This window comes from Carettochelys insculpta, chromosome 6 (assembly GCF_033958435.1).
Source record: "Carettochelys insculpta isolate YL-2023 chromosome 6, ASM3395843v1, whole genome shotgun sequence".
Taxonomy (NCBI): domain Eukaryota; kingdom Metazoa; phylum Chordata; order Testudines; family Carettochelyidae; genus Carettochelys; species Carettochelys insculpta.
This window is the reverse complement of record NC_134142.1, coordinates 77,349,817-77,374,710: the sequence shown is the minus strand read 5'-3', so window position 1 is coordinate 77,374,710 and position 24,894 is coordinate 77,349,817. Positions and strand designations below refer to the sequence as shown.

The 24,894-nt window shown below is 46.9% G+C and overlaps 1 protein-coding gene across 11 annotated transcripts in view; it reads left to right on the top strand.

The window, feature by feature from the left end:
- AMPD3 (adenosine monophosphate deaminase 3) overlaps positions 1-24,894 on the top strand; it is an 83,319-nt gene that overhangs the window by 34,167 nt on the left and 24,258 nt on the right. For 10 of the 11 annotated variants that reach the window (XM_074997403.1, XM_074997407.1, XM_074997408.1 and 7 more), the window contains exons 5-9: positions 4,397-4,616; positions 11,854-11,983; positions 19,810-20,004; positions 20,309-20,440; positions 23,173-23,336. In XM_074997403.1, the coding sequence (XP_074853504.1) occupies positions 4,397-4,616; positions 11,854-11,983; positions 19,810-20,004; positions 20,309-20,440; positions 23,173-23,336 (841 nt within the window). The remainder of the gene's footprint in view (positions 1-4,396; positions 4,617-11,853; positions 11,984-19,809; positions 20,005-20,308; positions 20,441-23,172; positions 23,337-24,894) is intronic. The other variant, XM_074997404.1, reaches the window with a different exon arrangement.

Here is a 24,894-nt window from a genome sequence, read left to right as displayed (position 1 = left end):
AGGTACTGAATATGCATGTTGACGCCTCTTTAGCCTGCTTCAAATTGCCTCATTACCACGCCCCCTCTGACAGGAGCGGGTGAGTGCAGAAGCAGCCCTAGACTTTAATAAGGCATTTGACATGGTCTCACATGATTTTTTTATCAATAAACTAAACAAATATAACTTAGATGGGGCCACTGTAGTGTTGGTGCATAACTGGTGGGATAACCATTCTCAGAGAGTAGTTATTAATGGTTCGCAGTCATGCTGGGAGGGCATAACAAGTGGGGTTCCACAATGATCTGTTCTGGGACCAGTTCTATTCAATATTTTATCAACAATTTAGATATTGGCATATAGAGTATGCTTATTAAGTTTGTAGACGATACCAAGCTGGGAGGGGTTGCAACTACTTTGGTGGTTATGGTCATAATTCAAAATGATCTGGACAAACCGGAGAAACGGTCTGAGGTAAACAGGATGAAATTTAATAAGGACAAATGCAAAGTACTCCACTTAAGAAGGAACAATCAGTTTCATACATATAGAATGGGAAACAACTGTCTCGGAAGGAGGACTGCAGAAAGGGATTTAGGTGTCATAATGGGCCACAAGCTAAATATGAGTTAACAAGATGATGCTGTTGCAAAAAAAGCAAAGAAGATTCTGGGATGCATTAACAGGAGTGTTGCGAGTAAGACATGAAAAGTCATTCTTCTGCTCTACTCAGTGTTGATTAGATCTCAATTGGAGTATTGTGTCCAGTTCCGGGCACCGCATTTCAAGAAAGTTGTGGAGAAATTGGAGAAGGTCCAGAGAAGAGCAACAAGAATGATTAAAAGTCTAGAGAACATGAGCTGTGAGGGAAGACTGAAAGAACTGGCCTTGTTTAGTTCAGAAAAGAGAAGACTTAGAGGGGACATGATAGCAGTTTTCAAGTACCTTAAAGAGGATTACAAAGAGGAGGGAGAAAAATTGTTCTCCTTGGCCTCCAAGGATAGGATAAGGAGCAATGGGCTTAAACTGCAGCAAGGGAGGTTTAGGTCAGGTATTAGGAAAAACTTCCTAACTGTCAGGGTGGTTAAACACTGGAATAAATTACCTAGGGAGGTTGTGGAATCTCCATCACTGGAGATACTTAAGAGCAGGTTAGATAGACATCTATCAGGGATGGTTTAGACAGTGCTTGGTCCGGCTGAGAGAGCAGGGGACTGAACTTCTCAAGGTCCCTTCCAGTTCTAGTGTTCTTTGATTCTATGAAACAAAAGCACCAGCATACTGTAGACAATATCATCTGATTTCTGTGGTTGTTTCTATTTAGTGTAAAAAGACTACATTCTAAAATTTATTTTCCAGTCTGAGTTCACAAACACCTGATAGAGACCGAAGTTAATTCTGAATTAAATTTTCCTGAGGTTCAGGCAGGCTAGGATGTGGTTGGATCAGTCTGGTCTGGTGTCAGCATGGAAAAGGCAAGTCTAAAGACAAACTGGAATTCCCTAATGTTAGTATTTGCAGCAAACAGGAAACAAAGTAATCTAAATCACATTTTAACACAAGTAATGAGGGGAAAACGTGTAGCTAATTTGTTATAGGGTTGTGAAGAAGGAGACCAGTCCTTTGGAACTGCCAAAACTGATTTTAGGGGCCACATATTTATTTTACAACCCTGGAAATATAAGAGTGTAAACAGACTTAAATATATGAGACTTAGTTTCTATGTCGGCATAGCCACATCCTCAGCCGTGAACTGGGCTGGAAAGAGATGTTATTTAAATGGTTCTCTCTGCTGTGGTAAGGAAGAGGAAGTTTACGTGTTCTCAAGTAGGAGGTTTTCTGGGAAGAGTAGAAACATGCTCAAACTGTCAGAGAAGGTAGATGATATTTATGAGAATTTCTAGGCTAGTTGGTGAGACATCATGGTTATCAAGATGCGAGACAGAAATCTTATTGGAAAACAAGTTTCCCATTGTTATTTCAAAGATATTAGAAATTAAGCAATAAGATGACTTTAAGGTTGCGTTTGAAGTTGTCAGTGTGTCATTAAAATAAAGGTGTGTGTCTAAGTTGTATCTGGGTGGTTGTGAATTTGAATACCGATTTACTGTTGTGACCCTCCTGGATCAATTCAGAACACGTATCTTGAGGTGCTGTAGCTTCAAAAAGGAATAGCAAGGATGGGGTAACTTCCCTTCTTACCTAGTCTGTTAAGCAAAGACTGACTGAATGATCTTGTTATCATTCAGACTATTTAGTAGTAAGTCCAGGCATAGTTTAAGTGATCTAGTTAGGTAGAGCTGAGGCTGCAATACAATACAATACAATACGGCAGTATCCCAAAATTGCTGCCCATGTCTAAGAAATGCCCCCGTTGTCTCAAAACAGTTTTTGTGATAATGGGTGCATTATTTTGAGGCATCTCTGTACTCCTCATGCTTTGAGGTGCATAGCACAAATTGTGTAGCTTATTTTGAGGTTAAGCTTCGTGTAGACACAGCCTTAGAGAGGGTGTGATCTGATCATTAATTAGTGATGGGCAAAGGCTTGTGAAGTTCACTTTAGATAAGCACCCATGGGTTAGTTTAGCTGACTTGTCTCCACATTATTCAAACCTTGAGGAATTGTAAAATGGGACTAAAAATCTCATTAAATCAGGTCTTCTCACTAAATTTTTGGTGATTCCTGATTCTAGTTATACTGGAATAACTGGAGTAATGAAAAGGAAAACTTATGATTTCTGCATCTCCTGGTTCTTACCAAAAGCAGAGAAAGCTGAAAATAAGGATTGTTTTAGCAAAATAAAAGCAGTTTTGTTTGAATATGTGGAATACATTTGGTCTATGCTGTAAAGTTTAGGAAGCATTTTGGATCTTGGTTATTGCCTCGTTTTACCAAGTATGGAGCATATTCATTCCAGGGTGAAAGTTTATGGCCCCTACACACTTATCTCACTGCATGACATCGTGTGGAAGGTGCAAGTATCCTATTCCTTTCTGATTGGTGTATAGGTATGGGAACTGTTGATTGGCTGGTGAAGCATGTCCAGAACCTCTGTAACAAGAAGGTGAAAGTGGACTAGTAGTCGTGGAACGGGAGTCAGTACTCAAAGATCTCAACTGCAGTTTCCTTCCCAATCTTTTTCTGAAGTTGTACTGAACTAGGTATACCTTGAGCTATAATATGGTGGTGATAATGCATAGCATTTCAAGTCCAATTGTATATGGGATCAGAGGACTTAAAATAGTATACTGGAACTCGGAGAGAAACTTTAATAGCTTATAATAAGGGGCTTACCAAATTCATGGCCACAAAAAAACATATCACAAAATGTGAAATCTGACTATCGTAAGGGAGTCACCCATACTTCTGCATTTGGGCCTGCCGATGGAGGTGGGCTGAGGAGGGGGACGCCTTGGCAGTGGCCGAAGTTCTGGGCCTGTTTGAAATTCTGCAACAGCACTGTGCCACTGCTCTGCATGCAGCTCTGAGGGAATGTGGTGGGGAAGGGCTGACTGCCCCAAGCCCTGCCCCTTCCACCCTTGTCCTGCCCCTTCTGTATGGGTGCCCAGCTCTGAAGGCAGTGCCACTCCCTGGAGCAGGGTGGAGATGGTAGTGGCATGGTATGGGAAGGTTGTCACTTTTTGGGGTAGGGCTAGCTTTATGTGTGTGTGCCTGAGGAGGGATGTGACTGCCCCTTCCCTAGCCCAGGCTAGTCTAGGACCCAGGTCAGACCCACTGTTGGTTATCATTCCTGATGTCAGGAAGCTCTGCAGCTGCTGCCTAGGAGACCAGCTCTGGAGGCAGCCTCACCTCCAGCAACAGCACAGACATCAAAGTAGCATGGAATGGTATTGTTACATGACTTCTGTGCTGCTGGGGAGAGTGCTGCTGCCTTCAGAGCCGTGTGCCCAGTTAGCGGCTGCCACTCTATGGCCGCCCAGCTCTGAAGGCAGAGCTGGTGCCAACAGGAATGCAGAAGTAATGGATGCAATACCCCTCCCCGACAGTAGTGTTGAGAACCCTTCCCACAAACATTTTTGGGGTGGGACTCCAGTGGACGCAACATTGTGAAATTTCAGATTTAAGTACCTGAATCCATGAAATTTCAGACTTAAAATTCTATGACTGTGAAATTTAACGAAGTGGACTGTGAATTTGGTAGGGACCTATTTACAAAAAAAATAAATAAAATAAAAAAAAACCTGTAGTTAATTTTAATGAAGCTGGTCAGAGCAAAGCTGAGCAGTACTTTAGAACAACTAGCAACATGCTTGTAATGAATTAACAAATTGATTCCAAATCAATCTTTCTTTATAGAGCAGAAACTAAAATACTAATTTCTTTCTGTAACTATTTTGCCTTTCAAAATGGATTACTTCTCTGACATAGTTCTGACACCAAGTTTGTTTTACAGATTTCCATCCACCCCCAGGAAAACTAGAGGATCCTTGCAATCTTGACAATGCTCCAGGCAATTTGAATTATCTTGTCAGAATGCAAGGAGGCATTCCCTTTGTTTACAGCAACAAGGAAATGATGGAACATAATAAGCCCCGCAGTCTGCCATATCCTGATCTGGAGACCTATACGGTTGACCTCAGCCATGTTCTTGCTCTCATTGCAGATGGTCCAACGTACGTATGTTTACTACCAGGCTTTTCCAAGAAGCTGGTAATACAGTTTGTCAGCTCATGTCCAGAACAGTTGCTTTATATCCACTGAGTATCTTTCCATCCATGGGTGAGAAATACAGTGAAATGTTAATGTTTTACAATGAAGAAGAGAAACCTAAAAAGAGAAAGCAGTGTACATCTAAATTCTAAAGGTGTATTTTTAGCCTCTTGGTGCTAGGCATGGAGAAGGATGAACATTTCAGGCCAAATCTGACCTAGACCTTTTGGAAGATGGAGACCAGAAATCTCATGTCTCCACTACTGTAAAATTAGATAAACTTACTTGTTAAATAATGAAGATTTGTTCATTAACTGTAGAAAAAAAAGAAAAAAAAAAGATTGCAGCAGTTAAATCTTCAGTCTGGCAGCAGGATGACTAACATTAGCCTCACCATGCTTCAGTATTAAGAAAAGTGGGGCATAACAGTGAATACTGGTTCCTGGAGTCCCAGACTTGGACCGTGAGACAAAGCAGATGTTGAGGTTATCCTATCAAGCTGTTTGCCTTCTTCACAACCATTGCATACCCTAGATCCTCTCCCTTTAAAGCAGGTGGGTCTGTCCCCCAGGAGCTCATCACCTAGTGGGTTGTTTTGTTGGTCTTTGGAGTGCTACATGACGGCTGTTTTGTTTTGTTAGTATACAGACTAAGATGGCTACCTCTCTGTTTCTGTTGGATCAAAATAACTTCAGGCTATTTTGATCTGATCCTCAGCTAGACAAGTCTTTTTTCCTTCATTTTCCCACACCCCCCCGCCTCAAGATTATAAACAGTATAGCATTTGCGGGAATGCTGTTACTTATTTTGTGGTAGGTCCAAAAATATTCATGTTTGGGACTCGGTATGCTAACAATCTTCCAAGACTTACTAGTGGGAATGAAAATAACAAGATTTCTTAAAAAACCCTGAAGACAAAAACAAATGGCCTATGGCACCAGACAATACATTTCATGTCCGGATTCAGTGGTGCTCTGGTTTTCAGGAAGTATGTAGACTATATTTATTACATATATTGCCTAGGCATTTCAGAAGTTTGTAAAGCCTAGCTGTGTCATCTGTGCTGCGACCAGCTTAAGCATTGGCAATTAAACTTTGCATGGGACTTGGCTAGCTCAGAGGATCATAATTGAAAATGGTTCCAGGGTCACTACTAGTGTGGCTATTGTTGATAGTGAACTCAACTTTTAGCATTGATTGGCTACTTGAGTGGGAGACTAAAGAACCTGAACTCTTTTCTTCCCTCTGGGGGTAGGCTTTCCATTTTAGAATTAACAGAGGGTTGTGCTGCCTGTCCATACGCTGTATGTGTTCTGTGGATAAATGGGGGACTGCAGTCTCAACAATATCAAGCTGGTCCATTACACAGGCACTAAAATTCTTTTTTTTTTCTTAAAAGTTCATGACTCCTAATTTATATAGGAGAAATAGTATCATATAGTGACAGTACTGCTTTAGGTTGCCCCACTGCCTTGTGGGTTATCCTGGGAAGGAGCAAGGCTAAGGGAGCAAACCCTGACAGAAAATCCGTAGGGGAGTCCTAAGGCGGTTTTGTGCCAACTTCTGGCATTGACCTGGCAACTCCTGCAGCTGAGCTGGTACCAGACTTAGAGGTTATCCTCTCCTTTGGACTATACCAGTAAAGCCGAGAGGGGGACACTGGCATCTGGGCAGCCCAGGGTCCCAAAAAAAAAAAATTGCCCAGGCTCGTGCCTGGAGAGGTACTCCATCATGATCCATAGTCTACGTAGACTGAAGGATGCCTACTACTACTACTAAAGGAGGTCAAATCCTTCACAAGTGACAAGCTAGTTTAGTGTCTCTTTGAGAGAGAGTCCAAGGCATTCATGAAGTAGAAAAAGTTAAAATAAGCCTAGTTCTAAACCCTCTCCACTGGTAGGGCACATGTCACTTTAAGCAAGCCAAAGAGAGAGACATAAGCTGTGTCTACATGTAAGCACCCTTTCGAAAGGGAAAGAATTGAAAGAGGGCATTCGAAAGAGCGGCTTTCGAAAGCTAGTGACCACACATAAGAAGCAAATCAAACCGTCAATCCACCCTTTTGCAGGACCGCTGCATTCTTTTGAAAGGTAGTGTCTATGTGGCTCCAGGAACCCTTTCGAAAGAAGGGGGCCAGAAATGCCACGGATGGGGTCGCATGGTTGATAAGCCCTTCCAGGGCTTCAGCCAACTGCTGCCTTAGAAGGCCCCCCCTCAATACCCCCAGCCTGCACAAGCTGAGTGCTGCCCAGTTGCCTCCAGCCAAGCAGAGCTCAGCGTGCACCAGCATGGAGTCCCAGCTGCTGCTCCTGGCTGAGGACACATTGCTCTTGGAGACTGTGCTGGCACTGCTGTGCACAATCATTGCGGCCGCCCCCCATCTACTTGAGGGGCTGAGCAGCCCTCCTGGGGCTGTGGTGCCCTCCTGCCCAGGACCTCGCCAGTCCCTGCCCCTCCAGGTGCCCTGGCACCTCTGAAGCCACCTCAGCAGCACTAACTGGTGGGAGCGCCTGGTGCTGGGGGAGTGGGATGATGCCTGATGGATCCAGAAGTTCTGCTTGAGCAAGCAGATCTTTCGCAAGCTCTGCCACTGGTTCACCCTGCAGTCAGGCACAAGGACACCTGCATGTGCCCACTCTCTCCCTTGAGAAACAGGTCGCCATAGCCATCTGGAACCTGGCCACTCCGGACTCTTATCACTCTGTGGGATGCCAGTTTGGGGTGGGCAAGGCCACCATTGTGGCCATACTCATGGAGGTAAGTTGGGCTCGAGTCACGTGTTTTCCATGGGGCAGGGCGGGGGGGGGAGTGTGGGGCAAAGGAGGCCCTCAGCTGCAGGGGAACAGGAGGGGCTGGGAGGTGGTAGGGGGTCGGGAACACCCTGCCACCTCCTCACTGGAGTGCATGTCCTCCCTCCTGTGCAGATCATCTGAGCCGTAAACGCCATGCTGCTGCACAGGGTCAGCCACCTGGGGTATCCAGATGCTGCTGTCACAGGATTCGCTGTACTTGGCTTCCAGAACTGTTTTGGTGCCCTGGATGGGATGCACATCCCCATCCGCACCCCAGCACTCAGCACCAGTATGTGAACAGCAAGGGCAACCATTTGGTGGTCCTCCAGGCCCTGGTGGACTCTAGGGGCCAGTGCATGGATGTCTATGTGGGCTGTGCCAGCTGGACACATGATGTCTGTATTTTCTGGAACTCTGGCCTCTGTTGGTGTATAGGGGCCGGCACCTTTGTCCCCCAGTGGGAGATTCTGGTCAGTGGGGGGAGGAGGGTGTCACAGTGTTGCTCTGCATGGTGGCAGATGCTGCCTACCCCTTGCAGTCTTGGCTAATACACCACCTTGACCAACCCACGAGACAGTCAATGTCCACCTCAACCAGGCCTGCATGTTGTTGAGCAGGCCCTTGGGCGCCTTAAGGGGCAGTGGCTGTACCTCCTATCATGGCTGGAGGTCAGGGTGGTGAATGGGCCCCAGGTGGCGGGTGCTTGCTGCGCCCTCCACAATACTGTATAGGACAAGGGGGATGCCTATGTCTGGTGGGCAGCAGCACCAGGCCTGTCCCAGGTACAAGCAGCCTGGCACTGCTCCCATTTGCAAGACCCACCAGTATGGCCTCTGAATCAGGGAAGCGGTCTGATGAAACTTTGCTGATGGGCTCCAGTGACCCCCACTCATGTACGGAGGAGGTGGGAGGGCTCTTAACCTGGAGGGGAGGTAGGAGGGATCAGTCCAGGGCAGGAGTGGAAGGCCATGAGCCCTGTTGGCCCCGGGATCCCCTGCGCCACCCGGGTCCAGGGTCTTCACCAGGGTGGGGATTGGGCTGGGAGCACTGGCAGGTATGGCTATGGGAGGGGCTCAGCAGGGGGCTTAGCTGCAGGGCAGCAGTGACAGGAATGTTGGAGGGGCAAGGAGGTGGGCCACACTGGCCATGTGCTCCTGCAAGATGCCCCCAGTGTTTTCCAGATTGTCCAGGAGTCTGTCCCAGGCTGCACTCTGCCACTACATCGGCCTCAGCAAGGCGTAGGTGCCGCTCAGCTACTTTGGCCTGGCTGTGGCTGGCCAGGTCCTCCTCTGCCCACTGAGGGGCTCTCTGGCTGCGGAGCTGATGGTGTGCTGTGTGGGTGGGTATCTGGGTGCTCTCCAGCTCCGCCGGGGGGGCCTCTGGGACGATGGAGGCTGCAGAGCTCTCCCAGCCCTCGGATGTGCGGCTGTATGGAGAGAAGGGGAGCGTGTAGGTACCGTATTATTGCCCTTAGGGCTTTGACTGTGGGGCAGCTTCCCTCCTCCTTGGGTTACCATCCCCCCCCGGGGGCTACGTGTCGTATCCGATGGCATGGCAGCCAGGGGCATCTCAAGCAGGTGGGGGTTCCCGGCCCATGTGGAATGGTCCCTGGGTGCAGTCCAGCCCCAACTACCCATTGTCATACACGCGGCTCACGGCGCTGTCCACTGATGGCAGATGTTGGCTTTTGCTGGCAGCCGTCATGGGGTGCACTGATCTACACCAGGCCAAGAAGTGTGTGGCCTGGGACCACTGGTCCTATGCATGGTCAGCTGGCAGATGTGTCACCCCCGCCCTGCAGGCCAGGGTGCATGCCCCGTCATGTACATACCTGAGGGTCCCTTGATGATGTCTTGCAGTGCCCAGCTCGTGATCACCTGGCTGGATGAGTGGGAGGGGATGTGGATGGTCGGGTCTCCCTCCTTCCTCAACCAGTCTGTGGTCACATCTGGTTCCTGGCTCCCCGGTCTGGGCTGCCCCTCCACGGAGGTGTAGAGGACAGCTGGTGGTGGGGAGCTGAAGAAGGGGCAGGCAAACGGAGCAGCCCTGGAGTGGCTTTCCTTGTCCCAGGCACAGGCGTAGCCCTGCCGTAGCTCCTTTACTTTACTGCAGACCTGGTCTGCAGTGAGCTCCAGGTGCCCATGGGTGAAGAGGCCCTGTGCCAGGTGGGCGAAGGCAGTGACATTGTGCCTCTTGACTTCCATCTCCCTGAGGAGCTCCTCTCCTTCCAGAGGCCAAGAAGGTCTGTCAGCTCCCACTCCATCCAGGAGGGGGCCTTTTTCTGCTCTCTGTCCTAGGCCCCTGTGATGCCTATGAGAGCTCTGAGGGGGGCCCTGGGGCTCTGGGGGCAGGTGGCTGCAGGCCATTGCTTGGTTTTTGATGATTGTGGGTAAGTAGGAGGGCACGCTGCAGTCAGGTTGTGACTGTGCTGCTAGCATGCTCTCAGCTTCCTGCCACGGGGTTTCTGGGTCCATGTTACTTTAAGGGCAGCTGGACACAGGGATCATAGAGCCCTGCTCTTGCAGGCTAGAGCGTCCCCATGCTGCAGCTAGCTGGCGCCACGGCCGACTCCTCTTTCGAATGAGCGGGCTGTGGAGTGTCTACATGTGTACTTTTTCAAAATAGTATTTCGAAAGGGCATGCTCTTCCTGATATGGGATGGGAGTTAGGATTTCGATATCTTCACCATGTTCCTTCGATTTCCTTTTGAAAGAATGTGTTTCTTGTGTAGATGCTCCTCATGTTCTTTCAAAAGAGGGCCAAATATTTCAAAGTTTCTTGCATGTGGAGACACAGCTACAGACTTCAGACTTCTAGAGTACGCTGAAAACCTCATTTACCTGACTGAAATCAGGAATGAGCTATCCAGGGCTTTTACATTTCTTTAGACTAACCTTTCCCAAGCTGACACCCAGCCCAGACTGATCAGAAACCAACAACAAGGAAGTCTTTTTAGTAATTTATCAGCATAAACTGTGCCTTTGCCTAACCACACCAAACTATATCTGCACTCCAGGCTTCTGCCTCGCTGTCACTTATATGCATTCCAGGTTGGGCTTTGCAGGATGACAACTCCAGTGGGCTAAGCCTGTTCTTTAGCTCTTGCTACGTCACCTTACATTCCTGCTATCACAAGCCCCTGAGAGCGGGCAAATTTGTTCTGCTTAGTATTGAATTCATTCAGACATCATGGATTCACTGCTTACAACACTTAGGCTGTGTCTACACTACCTCCCTACTTCGAAGGGAGGATAGCAAGTAGGGTGTTGGGAGTTTATTAATGGAGTGCTGTGCTGCATATGCAGCGCTTCATTAAGCAAATCCCATCCCCCTCCCCCCGGCGGCAACTTCGAAGTTTTAAACTTCAGAGTGCTGGCTCGCGTCTAGCTGTGGCTCACCCACCAGTACTTTGAAGTGCCAGGGGTACTTCAAAGTCCCTTTACTCCTCAAATTTCAAAGTACCGGTGGGTGAGCCGCAGCTAGACGCAAGCTAGCACTCCAAAGTTTAAAACTTTGAAGTTGCCGCGGGGGGAACTTGCTTAATGAAGTGCTGTATATGTACCACAGCACGTCATTAATAAACTCCCAGCACCCTACTTACCATCCTCCCTTTGAAGCAGGGAGGTAGTGTAGACGCAGCCTTAGATTTGTGTTCCACTGAGAACAGAATGTGAGAAGAATAACACAGAAGAAATGTCATGGGGTGGAGACCCCCCCACCCTGACTGTGAGAATTTTGAGGGAACTGACAGGCTCCTTCCCTGTTAGGAAAGGCCTAAGAAAGGCTTTGTGGACCCAATTGGCCCTGCTCCACTCACTGGCAGGAAATGTGAGCTGTGGAGAGGGTAGATAAGAGGAGAGGGTCTAGCCTACTTCAGGCCTGCCAAGGAAGAAGAACAGAGCTTTGGTTCTTCTGGTGGTAGTGTATAGATGCCCTGATTTTGTCGACAAAACCTTCTTGTGTAGATGTAGCCTCTACTTTTTTCCCCAATCATGTAGCAAAACTGAAAGAACTGGAAATTCCATAGAGGTACTGCACTGAGGCAAAATGTTATGAGTGAAAAACAGAACATGCAAATAAGGGGTAAATCATGGCCAGATGTATTTCTGCATTATCCCTTGTAATTCTCTTTGCTATATGAAAAACGCTTCCCAGCAAATTCTGTTAGTATTTTTTTAACTTGGTTCATATTTGGTAGCAAATAAAATTTAGGGCATAATTCGTAATCACAAAAGTCAAGATTTATAGTAATACTTAGCCTTTTCCTCCATAGCTCTTTGATAAATCACAGGTCTGGGACTTATTAAAATAGGGATAAATCTAATGACAGCTTCATTTAATGTACAGTCATAAAAATTTAAAATATGAGTAGTTGGATCATAATTAAAGCATCGTCTCTCTTCTGCAGAAAAACATATTGCCACAGACGACTTAACTTTTTAGAATCTAAATTCAGTTTACACGAGATGCTAAATGAAATGTCTGAATTTAAGGAACTGAAGAGCAATCCCCATCGAGACTTTTATAACGTGAGGAAGGTAAGTAGAAAAGGGTTCATTAGCATGCATTAGTCTTTGGGATGGAATTTTCAGCTGTCTCCCGTTAGTTTATATCATGCACTAAAATCTGTGTGGAATAAATTGGATGCTGTATAAACACCACACACGCTAAGCCTTAGATTACAGGTTAATATTCCCATTTAAAAATGCTAAACACATTTTGTTTATATATTTAACCCTTCGTTAATGGGTCAGTTACAGCCTTAGCTCAGAAACCTTCTTGCCTTAGGAAAGTGACACACAAAACCACGAAGGCCAGACTCTGAGCTCAGTGCTCACTTGAGGTTCCACTCGGTGCAGTTTGTTCTCTGCCACATTTCCACTCTCCTGACCCCAGGCTAACCAGGAGCTCAGACAGCTCTTGGTGTGATGTACATCCACTAACAATCTGATGGAGTAATGGGCACTTTGCCTCTGTCCCTCCTGCTCACGGCACACTGCCTCGCCAGTACTCTGCCCTACAATAGTCCTGTGTGGACAGAACCAATTAGACTGGCTTTGAACCTCCTGAGAATTCTTACGTCAGAGGGAATCCTTGACTGCTCCTATAAGACAGCTTCCTGTCTACTTGACACAACTTCAGCAATGCAAAGCAGGCAGAACTGGGACCAAGGTCTGTGCCATCAGTTTTCCACATTGGTCTCATGGAATTTAATGGGAGTCTTTTCCTATTATCAACTAGAACCGTGTTTCTGACACTATGTTCTGTGGAATACTAGTGTTCTGTGAACAGCTCGCAGGTGTGCTGTGAGCATCTGACACTTTTTTTTATATCATACACTGATGGTCTATATTTTCTGTTATTAAAACCAGATGTAGTGTTACTTCTTCATTGCCATGATACCTGCCTAAATTATGTCATTTTTTTTTTTTGCGCTTTATGTTGCTGTGTTTTTGTTTTTTGTTTTTTTTTTGTCTGATAATTTCTTTGTGAAGAAAATTTTCGTAGGTGTTTTGCATAGAAATGTTATTGTTTGGTGCTCAGTGGTCTCAAAAACTGTAAGAAACACTGAATTAGAGAGTTTAATCTAACGAATTAAACAGGAGCTACCCGGGCATATCCGTTTGTAGGATTTGGCCCAAAAATACTGTGAGAGGTTACTTTAATGCAGCCATTGAATGTACATTAACACAGTAAAACAAGTTTCTTTGCTACAACAGCTAACAATACTCGTTATCTTTTTATTATGGTTTTCTAAATTCTGTAACCTCTGTCCTCCGGTCTAACTTGCATGTTAGGTCTCTAGGTTCATAACAGTTTAGTTTTTAGCATTTTCTCTCAGGTTGTATTTTGGTTCTCCTATAGGACATGAATGGGTTTACTATAGATACTCAGAAAAATTCTAAAAATCCAGGCCTAGTTCTTGTTTTTAGCCCTGCTGACAGACTGCACACACTCCATTGCTGTGTAGGACTGCTAAAGGCTGAAGAAAATGAGCCGCCCTGAGAAGGACACTAGTAACTTTGATCAGTGTCATATGTTCATTTCATTCTATGCCACTGATAGAGCAAAACTCCTAGTCAACTGAAGTCCACATGTTAGTGTAGGCAAGGCACAAGAGGAAGGAAAGCATATTGAAATGCAGAGATGTGGTGTGGGACTTACAGCTGAATTCACTTAAATTAATTTTTATTGAAGTACTGCCCCTGTTGTGAAGCATACCTGCCACTTCGCGTAATTGGGTGCATTTCAAAGATAAATGCGCTGTTCACAAGTATGTTTGTGAACAGAAGTTGGGATGATCTTCATCAAAGGCAAGGAAATCCCCCCTTTAAATTCAAAGAATGACAGTTGTCTTATTAGACAGCCTGGAAGTATTTACAGAATGGCTTGTTTACTGCAGAGTAGTAAGAAAGTGTTTCAGAGCTGTGTGACGTAGTAGACTATCATTTTTTAAGTTAAATGCATAAGCTCAGAACTCAGAGATACTCTAAATATCTGAACACCTCACAATCACCAATGGATTTTATCTTCACAAGACCTGTGCTGGCGTGATGGAGCATACAGATCCCTTCTTAAGACTAAAAACGCAATGGAGCAGTATTTGGCCTAGAAGGACCTGCCCTCATCAGCTGCAGACCAATGCTCTAAATGGAGGGCATGTTAAAAAGGAGAGTCTGACAGGCAAGCAGGGGGAGAGTGTGTGGAGACTGGCCACAGTGTCTGTGACACAGGAGAGTCTGAACTGGGCATAAGACTCAGCAGGGAATTCCAGGGTCTGAGCTTTTTCTCCCTGCCAATCACACTTCTGGGAGCGGGGAGTAAGAGGTGGATAGAAAGTGATCTGGGAAGACCCAACTGGCTGCTAGGATTGTCAAGATTGAGGGACTAATCCTCCGCTGAGTGGGAAATCAAGTACTGGGGCTCTGCCCCAAACTGGAGACAGACAGAGGGAAGTAGAAGTGTCAAAGGGAAAGCTGGCCTGTTGCAACAGCTCAGGGAACTGAGACTCTCCTTACCTTGTCCCCTGGGGCCCTAGGCATTGTGAAGAGGGAGGCCTGGATCTCCCTATCCTTTTCGTAGTCCTCAGCAAAACCCAAGTGGACTGGTAGTGGCAGTGCAGATCTGAACTCACTGGGGACCACTAGGTGGCCTATAACTTGCCTGCTAAGCCTTCAGAACTTGGTCCCCAGCCACAGAACTTGGCTCGCAGCCACCCCCAGTGCCCCACCAACTTGAGCCCAGAGGGCACCATTCACTCCTTAGCAGGGGCGAGGCCGGGCTGGTCCTGCTCCATGCTGTGCCCACCTTGTCTGCAGTGGGGACATGTTGTGCTGGATGTCCAGCAGCAGCAACTCCATGCTCAGCACCGCCAGTGCCACCAGGCTCAGCACCAGCAGTGCCTGCCCCCCAACATCACCCCCCCCACACCACCAACACACTCACCCTGGCTGGCTCAACTACTGACAGTGGGCTGGGTGCCACTCAGCCCTCCTGCCTGCTGCATGCAGACTGTGCATGCGGCGGGCTGGCTTCAACCACTGCCCTAGCCCTGTGCTCCGGCCAGGGCCGCATGGCTGGGGCTCCAGCCTTGGCCTTGCACTCCAGCGTGGGCACTGCGTGTGGGCCTCTGTCCCTGACTCAGTGCTCCAGCAGGTGCTGCCAAAGAAGGGACTGCCATGGCAGGGCTCTGGCCCCAGCCCCAAGGTGGGGGCCTTTGTGACAGGGGCTCTGGCCCTGGCCCTGGCCCCCTCCCATGATGCATGGGGGAGGAGGGGCAGGACTGAGCTCCTGCCACGTGCTGTTTAAAATTGACTCACATGCCAACAGTGGCACACCTGCCAGGGATTCCTGACCCCTGCCGTCGAGGCTTTACATGATCCTCTAAAATCATGCATACATTGTTCAGAGAAAAAAATTGTTTCATGAGTAGTGATTTTAAAGAATCTTCAACTACTGATCAGCTCCTTTGCCTCTGACATTGTGATGGACCCCCCCCCCATGCTTTATGGAAAGTGGATTATGCATGTAAATATGCATAACCCAGAAATGCTTTGGGCAAGATGTGGCTTGTAACCTTCCATTTTCAATCGTATAATCAACTGGATCTGTAAATCCTATTTTTGTGCATGTGTCATTTTCATAGTTGAAGTATTGTCTACAATATTTGTGTTCCAAATAGTTGTCTCTGTGAAGGCCTCCACAGGAGGTGTGGTTACCCAATTGTGAGAATATGGCTTGTGAGGGGATCGCAGTAGTAAGCCAACAAAGGGCCTTTATTGGGTGTCAAGCTACATCCAAAGAACTTTGCTGTCTGCATTCAAACCCATTGGCAGGCAGTAGCTGATTAGCTAAAGAAGGACAGGGACAGCTGATTTCACTCATGCAACAATCTCCACCTTGGTGTATACTTTCACATAAAAAGAGCAATGGAATTTCCTTCACAGGGTCTTGGGGTTCCTCCATCTTTTGTCCTCAGGCTGCTGACACACCCGAAGAAAGATGGTGAACTGTACTGGAGACCCAGGTCAGGATAAGATCATTTCTTACCTGAAGATTTCACCTTATATAAAGGCAGCTGTTTAGGTAGGAACTCACAAGTAATTAGATTTTTAGGGGAGCAGAATTAGCTATGCGTTTTCTCTCTTCCATTTGGTAACTTACTTTGATCTGCCTGTTTTCTTAGAGACACTTAAATCCTGCTGTTTTGCTCAATAAAAACCTCTAGTTTTTAATCAAGCCCTCTGTAAATTGTTATTACCTGGGGAAGGTTACCACTGTGCATGTCTCCCTTTCATTGATAAAGGGGCTTACCTAATGAGCCCTCCCTCTGCGAATCTTTTGCACAGAAAAGGAAGGATATTTTGGGGGGCTTGATCCCTCAGGGGGTGGAGTTCCTGGGTGCTGTGCCCTGGAACTGGATCCACCCAGAACTGTGGTTAAACATTGTCGGCATGCTCTGTAGGGGTGAGGGCAGTAACTCAAATGTCAGAGGATTTAGCTCAGCTGGACAGGGTTTTGGGGAGCCCCCGAGAGCAAGAGGTGTGGATCAGTGGCATGATCAGTACACCAGTGAGCATCCCAAGGATGGACCCATGGATGCCAAGGGGAGATGTGGCTGCTCAGTGTCTCTGGAAAGCAAACCCGTTGAGCATATTTGTTTCTGTAACCCAAACAAAGACATTGCAAAACTCCCAGGGAAAGTTAGGGCCTCAGGATGGAAGGGACATTCCCTGGCGCAAGCTCCCAGATCCTCTGTACTTTCTCTCACTGCATGAGGATGTTAAAGTTGTAGCCCAGTGGTTCCCAAACTTTTAAGCATCACGCCCCCTTTTTGATTTTTGATAAACACTCACACCTCTACCTCTTCTTTACCATCATCCAACCCTGCTTTTAACAAAAAATATATATATTTATAATTTAAAATATAAAATAAACACAAAAACAAAAATTTTATTTAAAATTAAAAATAAGCCCCAAAAATGTCTACAGCAGTGTTCGCCAATCTTTTTACACCTCAGATCACTTCTTAAATGTCAGGGCAAGCCCCAAGACCCCGCCCCTTTCTTGAGGCCCTGCTCTCTCCCTTCCCCTCCTCTCGATCATTTGCTGTCCCCAGCCCTTACTCACACTCACTCCTGTTGAGACAGGAGGTATGGGCTCTGGGGTAGGAATGAGGGATTTGTGTGTGGGAAGGGGTGAAAAGTGTAAGCTCTGGGAGGAAATCTGGGTGCAGGAAGAGGTGGAGAAGGTGCTGCTGGCTCAGAGAAGGGGCTTCAGGCTGGAGAGTGATGGGGTCAAGTGGAGTGTTGGGGTGCTGAGCAAACCACAGGCTTGTGGATGTTAGGGTGCAGGAGTTCAGGACGGGGTGTATGAGCCTCTCTGGCTAGCAGGGTTAGGAGTATGATGGGCTCAGGACACAGACCGGCAGTGTGCAGATTGTGCAGTAGTGTTGTGGCAGAAGACTGGGGATGTGACAAGCTCAGGACAGGGGGTTCCGGTGTGTGATAGGCTCAGGATTGAGGTGTGAAGGGAGTGCAAGGGTGTTGTGATACTGTGGCCAGATGGCAGCTTGGCCCTGACTGGGGCCTTGTTGTTCAGGCTTCATTTTTTAGTAAAATGTGCCAAACAAACATTTCAGCGTTGTAACGGCAGCACGGGCTCTTTCTTGGGAAGCAGGGGGAGGGGGAAGGGGATTGTGCCCCCCCTGAAATTTCTTCACACCCCCCAAGTTTGGAAACCTATGTTCTAGCCCTACAGTTAGGCCAACAGCAGCACTGCATTAAAGTGAAGCTGGGAAAACTGAGTAATTCTGAATAAAGTGCCTGGTATGTATTTTTGCGTATGTGGCGTATCTGAGGCATATCAGAGTTACTGCTTGTTTGCAAACAGCTCAGGACCACATGTCTCTTCAAGTCAGAAGAAAATCCACAGCAACCCTAGTAGTTTACTCAGAGACATCAGTGGTTCGTAAAAGGATCCAATATCATAGGGGTAGATACCTTACAAAATGGATGCTCAGAAGATGAGACAGTTTTCTTAATATCAGTTATGAGTGAAATTCACTGATATACCAAGCTCTGTTGTGATGATGAAGGTCCCTGTAAACAGTAGAATTGTCATTCCACTGTCTTGAGAGGGAAGGGATTCCAGAAATGAAGCACAGAGGCTAGGGTTAAACTAGTGAGTTTTGCTGACAAAGCCCTTTGTTTTTGTCGACAAAACTGGTGGAATGTCCACACACAAAATGCGTTTTGTCAACAATTTTTGATGAAATTCAGCACTTTCACCAGCAGCGTTCTGCCTCTCAGCCATGAGGCATAACACTGCTCTCGCCATATTCTGTCAACAAAAAAGGTGTGTAGATGCTCGGGGGGGCCTTCTCTTGACAGAAGCCGTGTCTACACGTGCACGCTACTTCGAAGTAGAGGCACTAACTTCGAAATAGCGCCCGTCGCGGCTACACGCGCCGGGCGCTATTTCGAAGTTAACTTCGACGTTAGGCGGCGAGACATCAAAGTCGCTAACCCCATGAGGGGATAGGAATAGCGCCCTACTTCGACGTTCAACGTCGAAGTAGGGACCGTGTAGTCGTTGCGCGTCCCGCAACTTCGAAATAGCGGGGTCCTCCATGGCGGCCATCAGCTGGGGGGTTGAGAGATGCTCTCTCTCCAGCCCCTGCGGGGCTCTATGGTCACCGTGGGCAGCAGCCCTTAGCCCAGGGCTTCTGGCTGCTGCTGCGGCAGCTGGGGATCCATGCTGCAGGCACAGGGTCTGCAACCAGTTGTCGGCTCTGTGTATCTTGTGTTGTTTAGTGCAACTGTGTCTGGGAGGGGCCCTTTAAGGGAGCGGCTTGCTGTTGAGTCCGCCCTGTGACCCTGTCTGCAGCTGTGCCTGGCACCCTTATTTCGATGTGTGCTACTTTGGCATGTAGACGTTCCCTCGCAGCGCCTATTTCGATGTGGTGCCGAGCGACGTCGAAGTTGAACATCGACGTTGCCAGCCCTGGAGGACGTGTAGACGTTACTCATCGAAATAGCCTATTTTGATGTTGCTACATCGAAATAAGCTATTTTGATGTAGGCTTCACGTGTAGACATAGCCAGACAGGCCATCCAGAGCAGACAGGGCTGCCCATTGTTGTGCTTCCGGGTGCCTGTTTTGTCAAGAGAGCAGCCAGGCAGTCCGGCTGCTCTGTTGACAGAGCGGGGTGCTCTTCTGATTGGCTTTTGTGGGTGGCTGCACTCTTTTGACAGAAGTTTTGTTGTGAAATCTCTTCTGGTAGTGACTTCTGTTGACAAATCGTTGTAGTATTACCGTAGTTACAGAGGCTGGGCTGGTGTGGAATAGACGAACAGATGAGGAAGGAGGATATGTATAGCTATGCAAATTCAGCAGCTATTCTACAGAGACGGAGAAGGAATACAGTACTGAACTGGCTGCAGCATGCCTGATTACACAAAGTGCCTGTGGAGCAGCAACCTGAGGGAAAGGATTCTATTCAGCGCCTGAAAGACAGCGTTCATGTAGACGCCCATTACTCAATCTCTCTATTGGGAAGTGGGAGAGAGGGAAGAGGAGGATGTTGTCTTCAGCTTTTTTTATCAATGGATTTTATGGTCTGGTTTAAAGCTATGGAAAAACAGAATACCATTTAAAAATATTCACTGAGCAGTGTTAATTTAGTGTAACCGTTCCCCATCTCCCGCACCTTTTAGGACCCAGCAATTAAACATTTTGATGGACATAAAATCTCGTGTCATATGAGTCCCAAAGAAAGCTATTGTAACTTTTCGTAATTATTTTGTATTACACAGAGGTACTTGGGTAACAAAAATGCATGTACTGTATTTTTCCCCCCCAGGTTGATACGCATATCCATGCAGCTGCCTGCATGAATCAGAAGCATTTGCTGAAATTTATTAAGCACACTTACCAAACAGAGTCAAATAGGATTGTTGCAGAGAAAAAAGGCAAGAAGATGACTTTAAAGCAGCTGTTTGAGAGCCTTCACATGGATCCTTATGACCTCACCGTGGACTCGTTAGATGTACATGCTGTAAGTCTATTCCATCAACAAATGAAATAGAGAAAAATCAGAGCTCCATGAGTGCAAACTGTTTGGGGGGAAGGGAATGAATGTGTTGCTGTATCTGTTGAATAATATTTAAAAAAAAATCTATCCAAAACCACTGCTTAAATTATTTGTCAGTCTATTGTAACAAGGATTTTGTTAGGCAGTTTCTTTCCTAAGCAGTTTTGTATCTAAAAATCAAGCTTAGCAGAAAACAAATAAATACATTTGTTCTGTGACTCTACCACTGCTATTTGGTTGCCTCTACTTCAATGGTCTTTTCCTCCAGGGTCGCCAAACATTTCATCGGTTTGATAAATTTAACTCCAAGTACAATCCAGTTGGTGCCAGTGAGCTCCGGGACTTGTACCTAAAAACTGAAAACTACCTTGGTGGTGAATACTTTGCTCGCATGGTCAAGGTAAACAAGATCTGTACCAGAAAAAAAAACCTGGAGAAGAGAGGGGAAAGTTGTATAAGCAGATAGAAACATAAAATAAGTCTGAATGTGTGGTGGGGAGAGGGGAAGACGTAATGGAGCATATATACCTATGAAAAGTTGGGAGCAATGGGAGTGCCCAGCATGTCTCCTGATGCCCCTTACTGGTTTCTGTGCAGTGTAAGGGCACGCTATTTTGCAGAAGTAATTAATCTGTCATGGAAGGTATGTTTACACTATCTAAAGTCATAGATGCTGTCTTTATGAGTTGCTGGGGGTTCTCCACCCCCTACCTCTCAGGCTCTGCTCCTACTCCATCCTTTCCCCCAAAGCCTCCACCCCCCCTTCCCACCTTTGCTCTGCCATGTTCCACCTCCTTCCTCGAGCGTGCTCCACACTTGCTTCTCCCCTTTTCTCCAGTGACTCCAGCACACTGCTAAGCAGCTGATCCCTGATGGGAAAGAGGCACTGGGAGGGTGGGGGACAAGCTGGTCAGGCAGGGTTGCCAGCAGGAAGGGTTGCTGGAAGTGTGGGGAGCAGCTGACTGGTGGAGCCACCAGCAGGCAGGAGGCACTGTGGGGAGGGAATGGGGATGTGCTGATCTGAAGGGCTGCTGAATACCTGCTATATTTTCCCATGGGTGCTCCACCCCCGGAGCACATATGGAGGTGGTGCCCATGTGAAGCATGGTTCAGAGATTCCTAAAAGTTTCAGGCTCTTGTACCAACTTACCAGACAGACCTCTCTGCTGAGCCAGTCACTCACAGCCTGCTGTTTCCTGTGTAACTGTGTGCTCTAACCTGCAGGAGGCCTTGGGCTGTTCCCAGCCTCAAACTTGTGCAATTACAGATTAATGGAAAGTAGCTAGTGGTAGACCTGCATGGCTCAGGACACAGGCTTAGCATTAGAAAGTGATAGGAGCCCTCAGAACGAATAGTTAAAGGCTGAGGCTGTGTTTACACTAGCCCAAAACTTTGAAATGGCCGGCGCCTCATTAGAATGCCGGCCACGGCACTTCGAGATTGATGCGGCTTGCAGTCACGTGGCTCGTCCAGACAGGGCTCCTTTTCGAAAGGACCCTGGCAACTTCAAAATCCCCTTATTCCTATCTGCTGTTAGGAATAAGGGGATTTCGAAGTTAGTGGGGTCTTTTTGAAAAGGAGCCCCATCTGGACGAGCTGCGGGGCTGCAAGTCGCGTCAATTTCGAAGTTGTGCGGCTGCCAGCATTCTAATGAGGCGCTGAATATGCATGACCATTTCAAAGTTTTGGGCTAGTGTAGACACAGCCTGAGGATGTAGGGATGTCATACATACACGAGTGCAGAAAAAGTCCTCTTGTAACTAATGAGCATGGAAGAGGCCTGCTGCCATATGCATTACTCAGTTTTTTATCTACACTTACACTGGGGTTTGACTCAAATTAACAGTATAACCTTTCAGGAGGCAATTGACACAGATTCTGGGCCTGATTCTCCACTGCCTGGCACACTGTGTAGTCATGTACAATAGTGTAAAGCGAGTGCGAAGTGCTGCTGTTCTAATTACCTGTGCTATGTGCTGGTGGTGTGAGTGACTCCCCAAGATGCAGGACTGACCCTCGGAAGCCAAAGGGTGCATCAAAACAGCGTGTATTTAAAAGATTTCAAGGTTAGGCACATAATGACATCCCTTCCTGTGTGCTAAATGTGATAGTTCAGCCGGAATAACTAAAGATTCCTTCTTTTACGTTTAACAGTTGCCAGACAGAGCTCAGCTGCACTGCACTGTGTGTTGGGTCTGAGAAAAAAAAAGTGTGGTAGACAAAAAGAACACTAACTGTGCATGGTTTGTGTAGTGAGCCTGCATTACCGGCGTGGTGTTCAGATGTCCGTTCTGCTCCCTTTCTATGTTGCTGCATGTGTGTACTCTGAGAAAGCCAGTGCAGGCTCTGTACAGTCAGCCGGCACTGCAGACTTCGGAGAGCCCCCAATAACCACAGATTGAGTGATGAAGAAATTGGAGCCAGGTTTATTCCCAATAGCACATGGGCTTGAGCCCCCTGTGAATCTTCAGTATGATTCACCAGTTTAGACTGATACATGCATGCGTGTGACAATGGACGCAGCCCTGATGCACGGCTAGGATTTTCCGTGGTCCCCTTAGCTGGTTGATGCAGTCCTGATAACATACACTTTTATATCTAGTTACGTGTCCATTACGTATCCCACATATAACCCTTTAATTGTAATAAGTCAGCCCCCTTAATGTAACCAGATCTTACCCATAACTTGGAGATGGTGGTAGTACCATCAAAACAACACTATCCATCATGCTGTCATTCCAACCCTGTCCTGAACTTGGGTCAGAATGTCCTGGTACTTCGCTGTTATTTGGGGGGAGAGTCCTGATATAATACAACATGTCCTACCTTACTAGAATGTGTTTTTGTGTCTCACTGACTGCCTGGTGCTGGGTGCTGCTAGGTTCTTTTATGTGCTTTTAGGCCCTGTGACTTATCAGCACTCTGTCTCTTGCTGCATTCCTGCGAGCAGAATCTACCTAGCTCACCATTTTTGCTTTAAACCTATTTTGTTCAGGCTTGAGGTGCTTTAGCTAGGCATTGACCACTGTTTAGGCATTTAGCTTTACACCAAGCCTGATTGTCAGGCCCTCTCATTACTACATTTTGTTGTGCCCTAACATAAGCAAATGCTAATGAGTTCTTCTCCAACAGGAAGTAGCTTGTGAGCTAGAAGAAAATAAATACCAGTATATAGAACCTCGACTATCAATTTATGGGCGGTGTCCAGATGAATGGAAGAATTTGGCAATATGGTTCATTAAACACAAGGTTTATTCACCCAAAATGCGCTGGATTATTCAGATTCCCAGAATTTAGTAAGTAACCAAGAGCCATTGGTAATGAGAACAGATTAACATCTTGCAGAAGGACCTGTTTTCTTTTCTACTGTCCCGTCAGCTGCATTACCAGCTGTCCTGTACCATTTTTTATTTAGATAAAAATGTCAGGGAATTTTCCTTGTGGTTAATTGCATTGCTGCATCAGTGCTGTAGGCCTTCTTTGTGGGACTAAAGTTCATACTTGTTTAAGCCTTACAGAACTAGGGGTTTCCTCCAAACATATGTACAGCCATCAGTTCAAATTACTCCCCCACTCTACTCCATGTTGGAAAAACAAAACAAAACAAAACAAAAAAACAATCAAAAACAAGCCAAAATACCACTTACACTTTTGCTTACTGAAATGGTTAGAATCTGACTTCAAAAATGCTGCATAAGGAGGGGGAAATGCTTTATAAACTTCTAGTGGCTGAGGGTTTCTGCAATATCATGACTAATTGATTCATTTAACATAGTACTTGAAGCAAAACAAACTATGAATTGCAAAATTAAATCAACATCAGTTTTCTCTCAGTCTTTTAACATCCTTAGGGATTACTATGCTAAGTGCTGTGTGCTGTAACAAATGAGTTCTGCCATGGATATTTCTCATACTAGATGGTGGCTGAATTGCATGTTTTTTAATGTAGGCAATTGGAAAATTAGTATGAGGACTTGTCTGCATAGCACAGCTACCCTAGGGCATATTGCTCATTGAAGAGGGAGCACTCTCCTTTAACTTTCCTGCAGAGCATTATAACTCAGGGGATGAACCCATTGCCTTAGTCATGAAAACTGGGACTATCAAAGAGAAATTTTACTGTTACAACAAGTGACAGAACATCTTACTTTCCTTTGGAATAGCTTCATTTGGAAAACTGAATCGCACAATTAATTAGCTACGTCTACACGGGGATGCTACATCGAAATAGCTTATTTCGATGTAGCGACATCGAAATAAGCTATTTCGATGAATAGCGTCTACACATCCTCCAGGGCTGGTGCCGTTGACGTTCAATGTCGACGTTGGGCAGCACCACATCGAAGTAGGCGCTGCAGGGGAGCGTCTACACACCAAAGTGGCCCACATCGAAATAAGGGTGCCAGGAACAGCTGCAGACAGGGTCACAGGGCGGACTAGCACTTCCGGGGCAACAGCTAGCCGCTGCCTTAAAGGGCCCCTCCCAGACACACTCAGTCTGCACAGCACGCGGTCTGCAGAGCCACAGGCACGCACACCCCGTCGAGGCAGTATGGACCCCCAGCAGCAGCAGCAGCAGCAGCAGCAGCCAGAGGTCCACACAGCTGCCCCTGCAGGAGCAGTGCTTGCCCTGCTCAATGCTATGCAGGAGGCAGCTGACCACCTTCTATTTGCAGAAGAGGAGCTGCCCCCAGGGGAGGAGAGAGCAGCCCCAGACCTTGCCGCACACGCTGCCGGCTGTGGAGCTACCCCACGAGCACCGACTGGTGGGAGCGGCTGGTGCTCGGCGAGTGGGACAACGAGCGCTGGCTCCAGAACTTTTGCATGAGCTGGCAGACATTCCTGGAGCTCTGC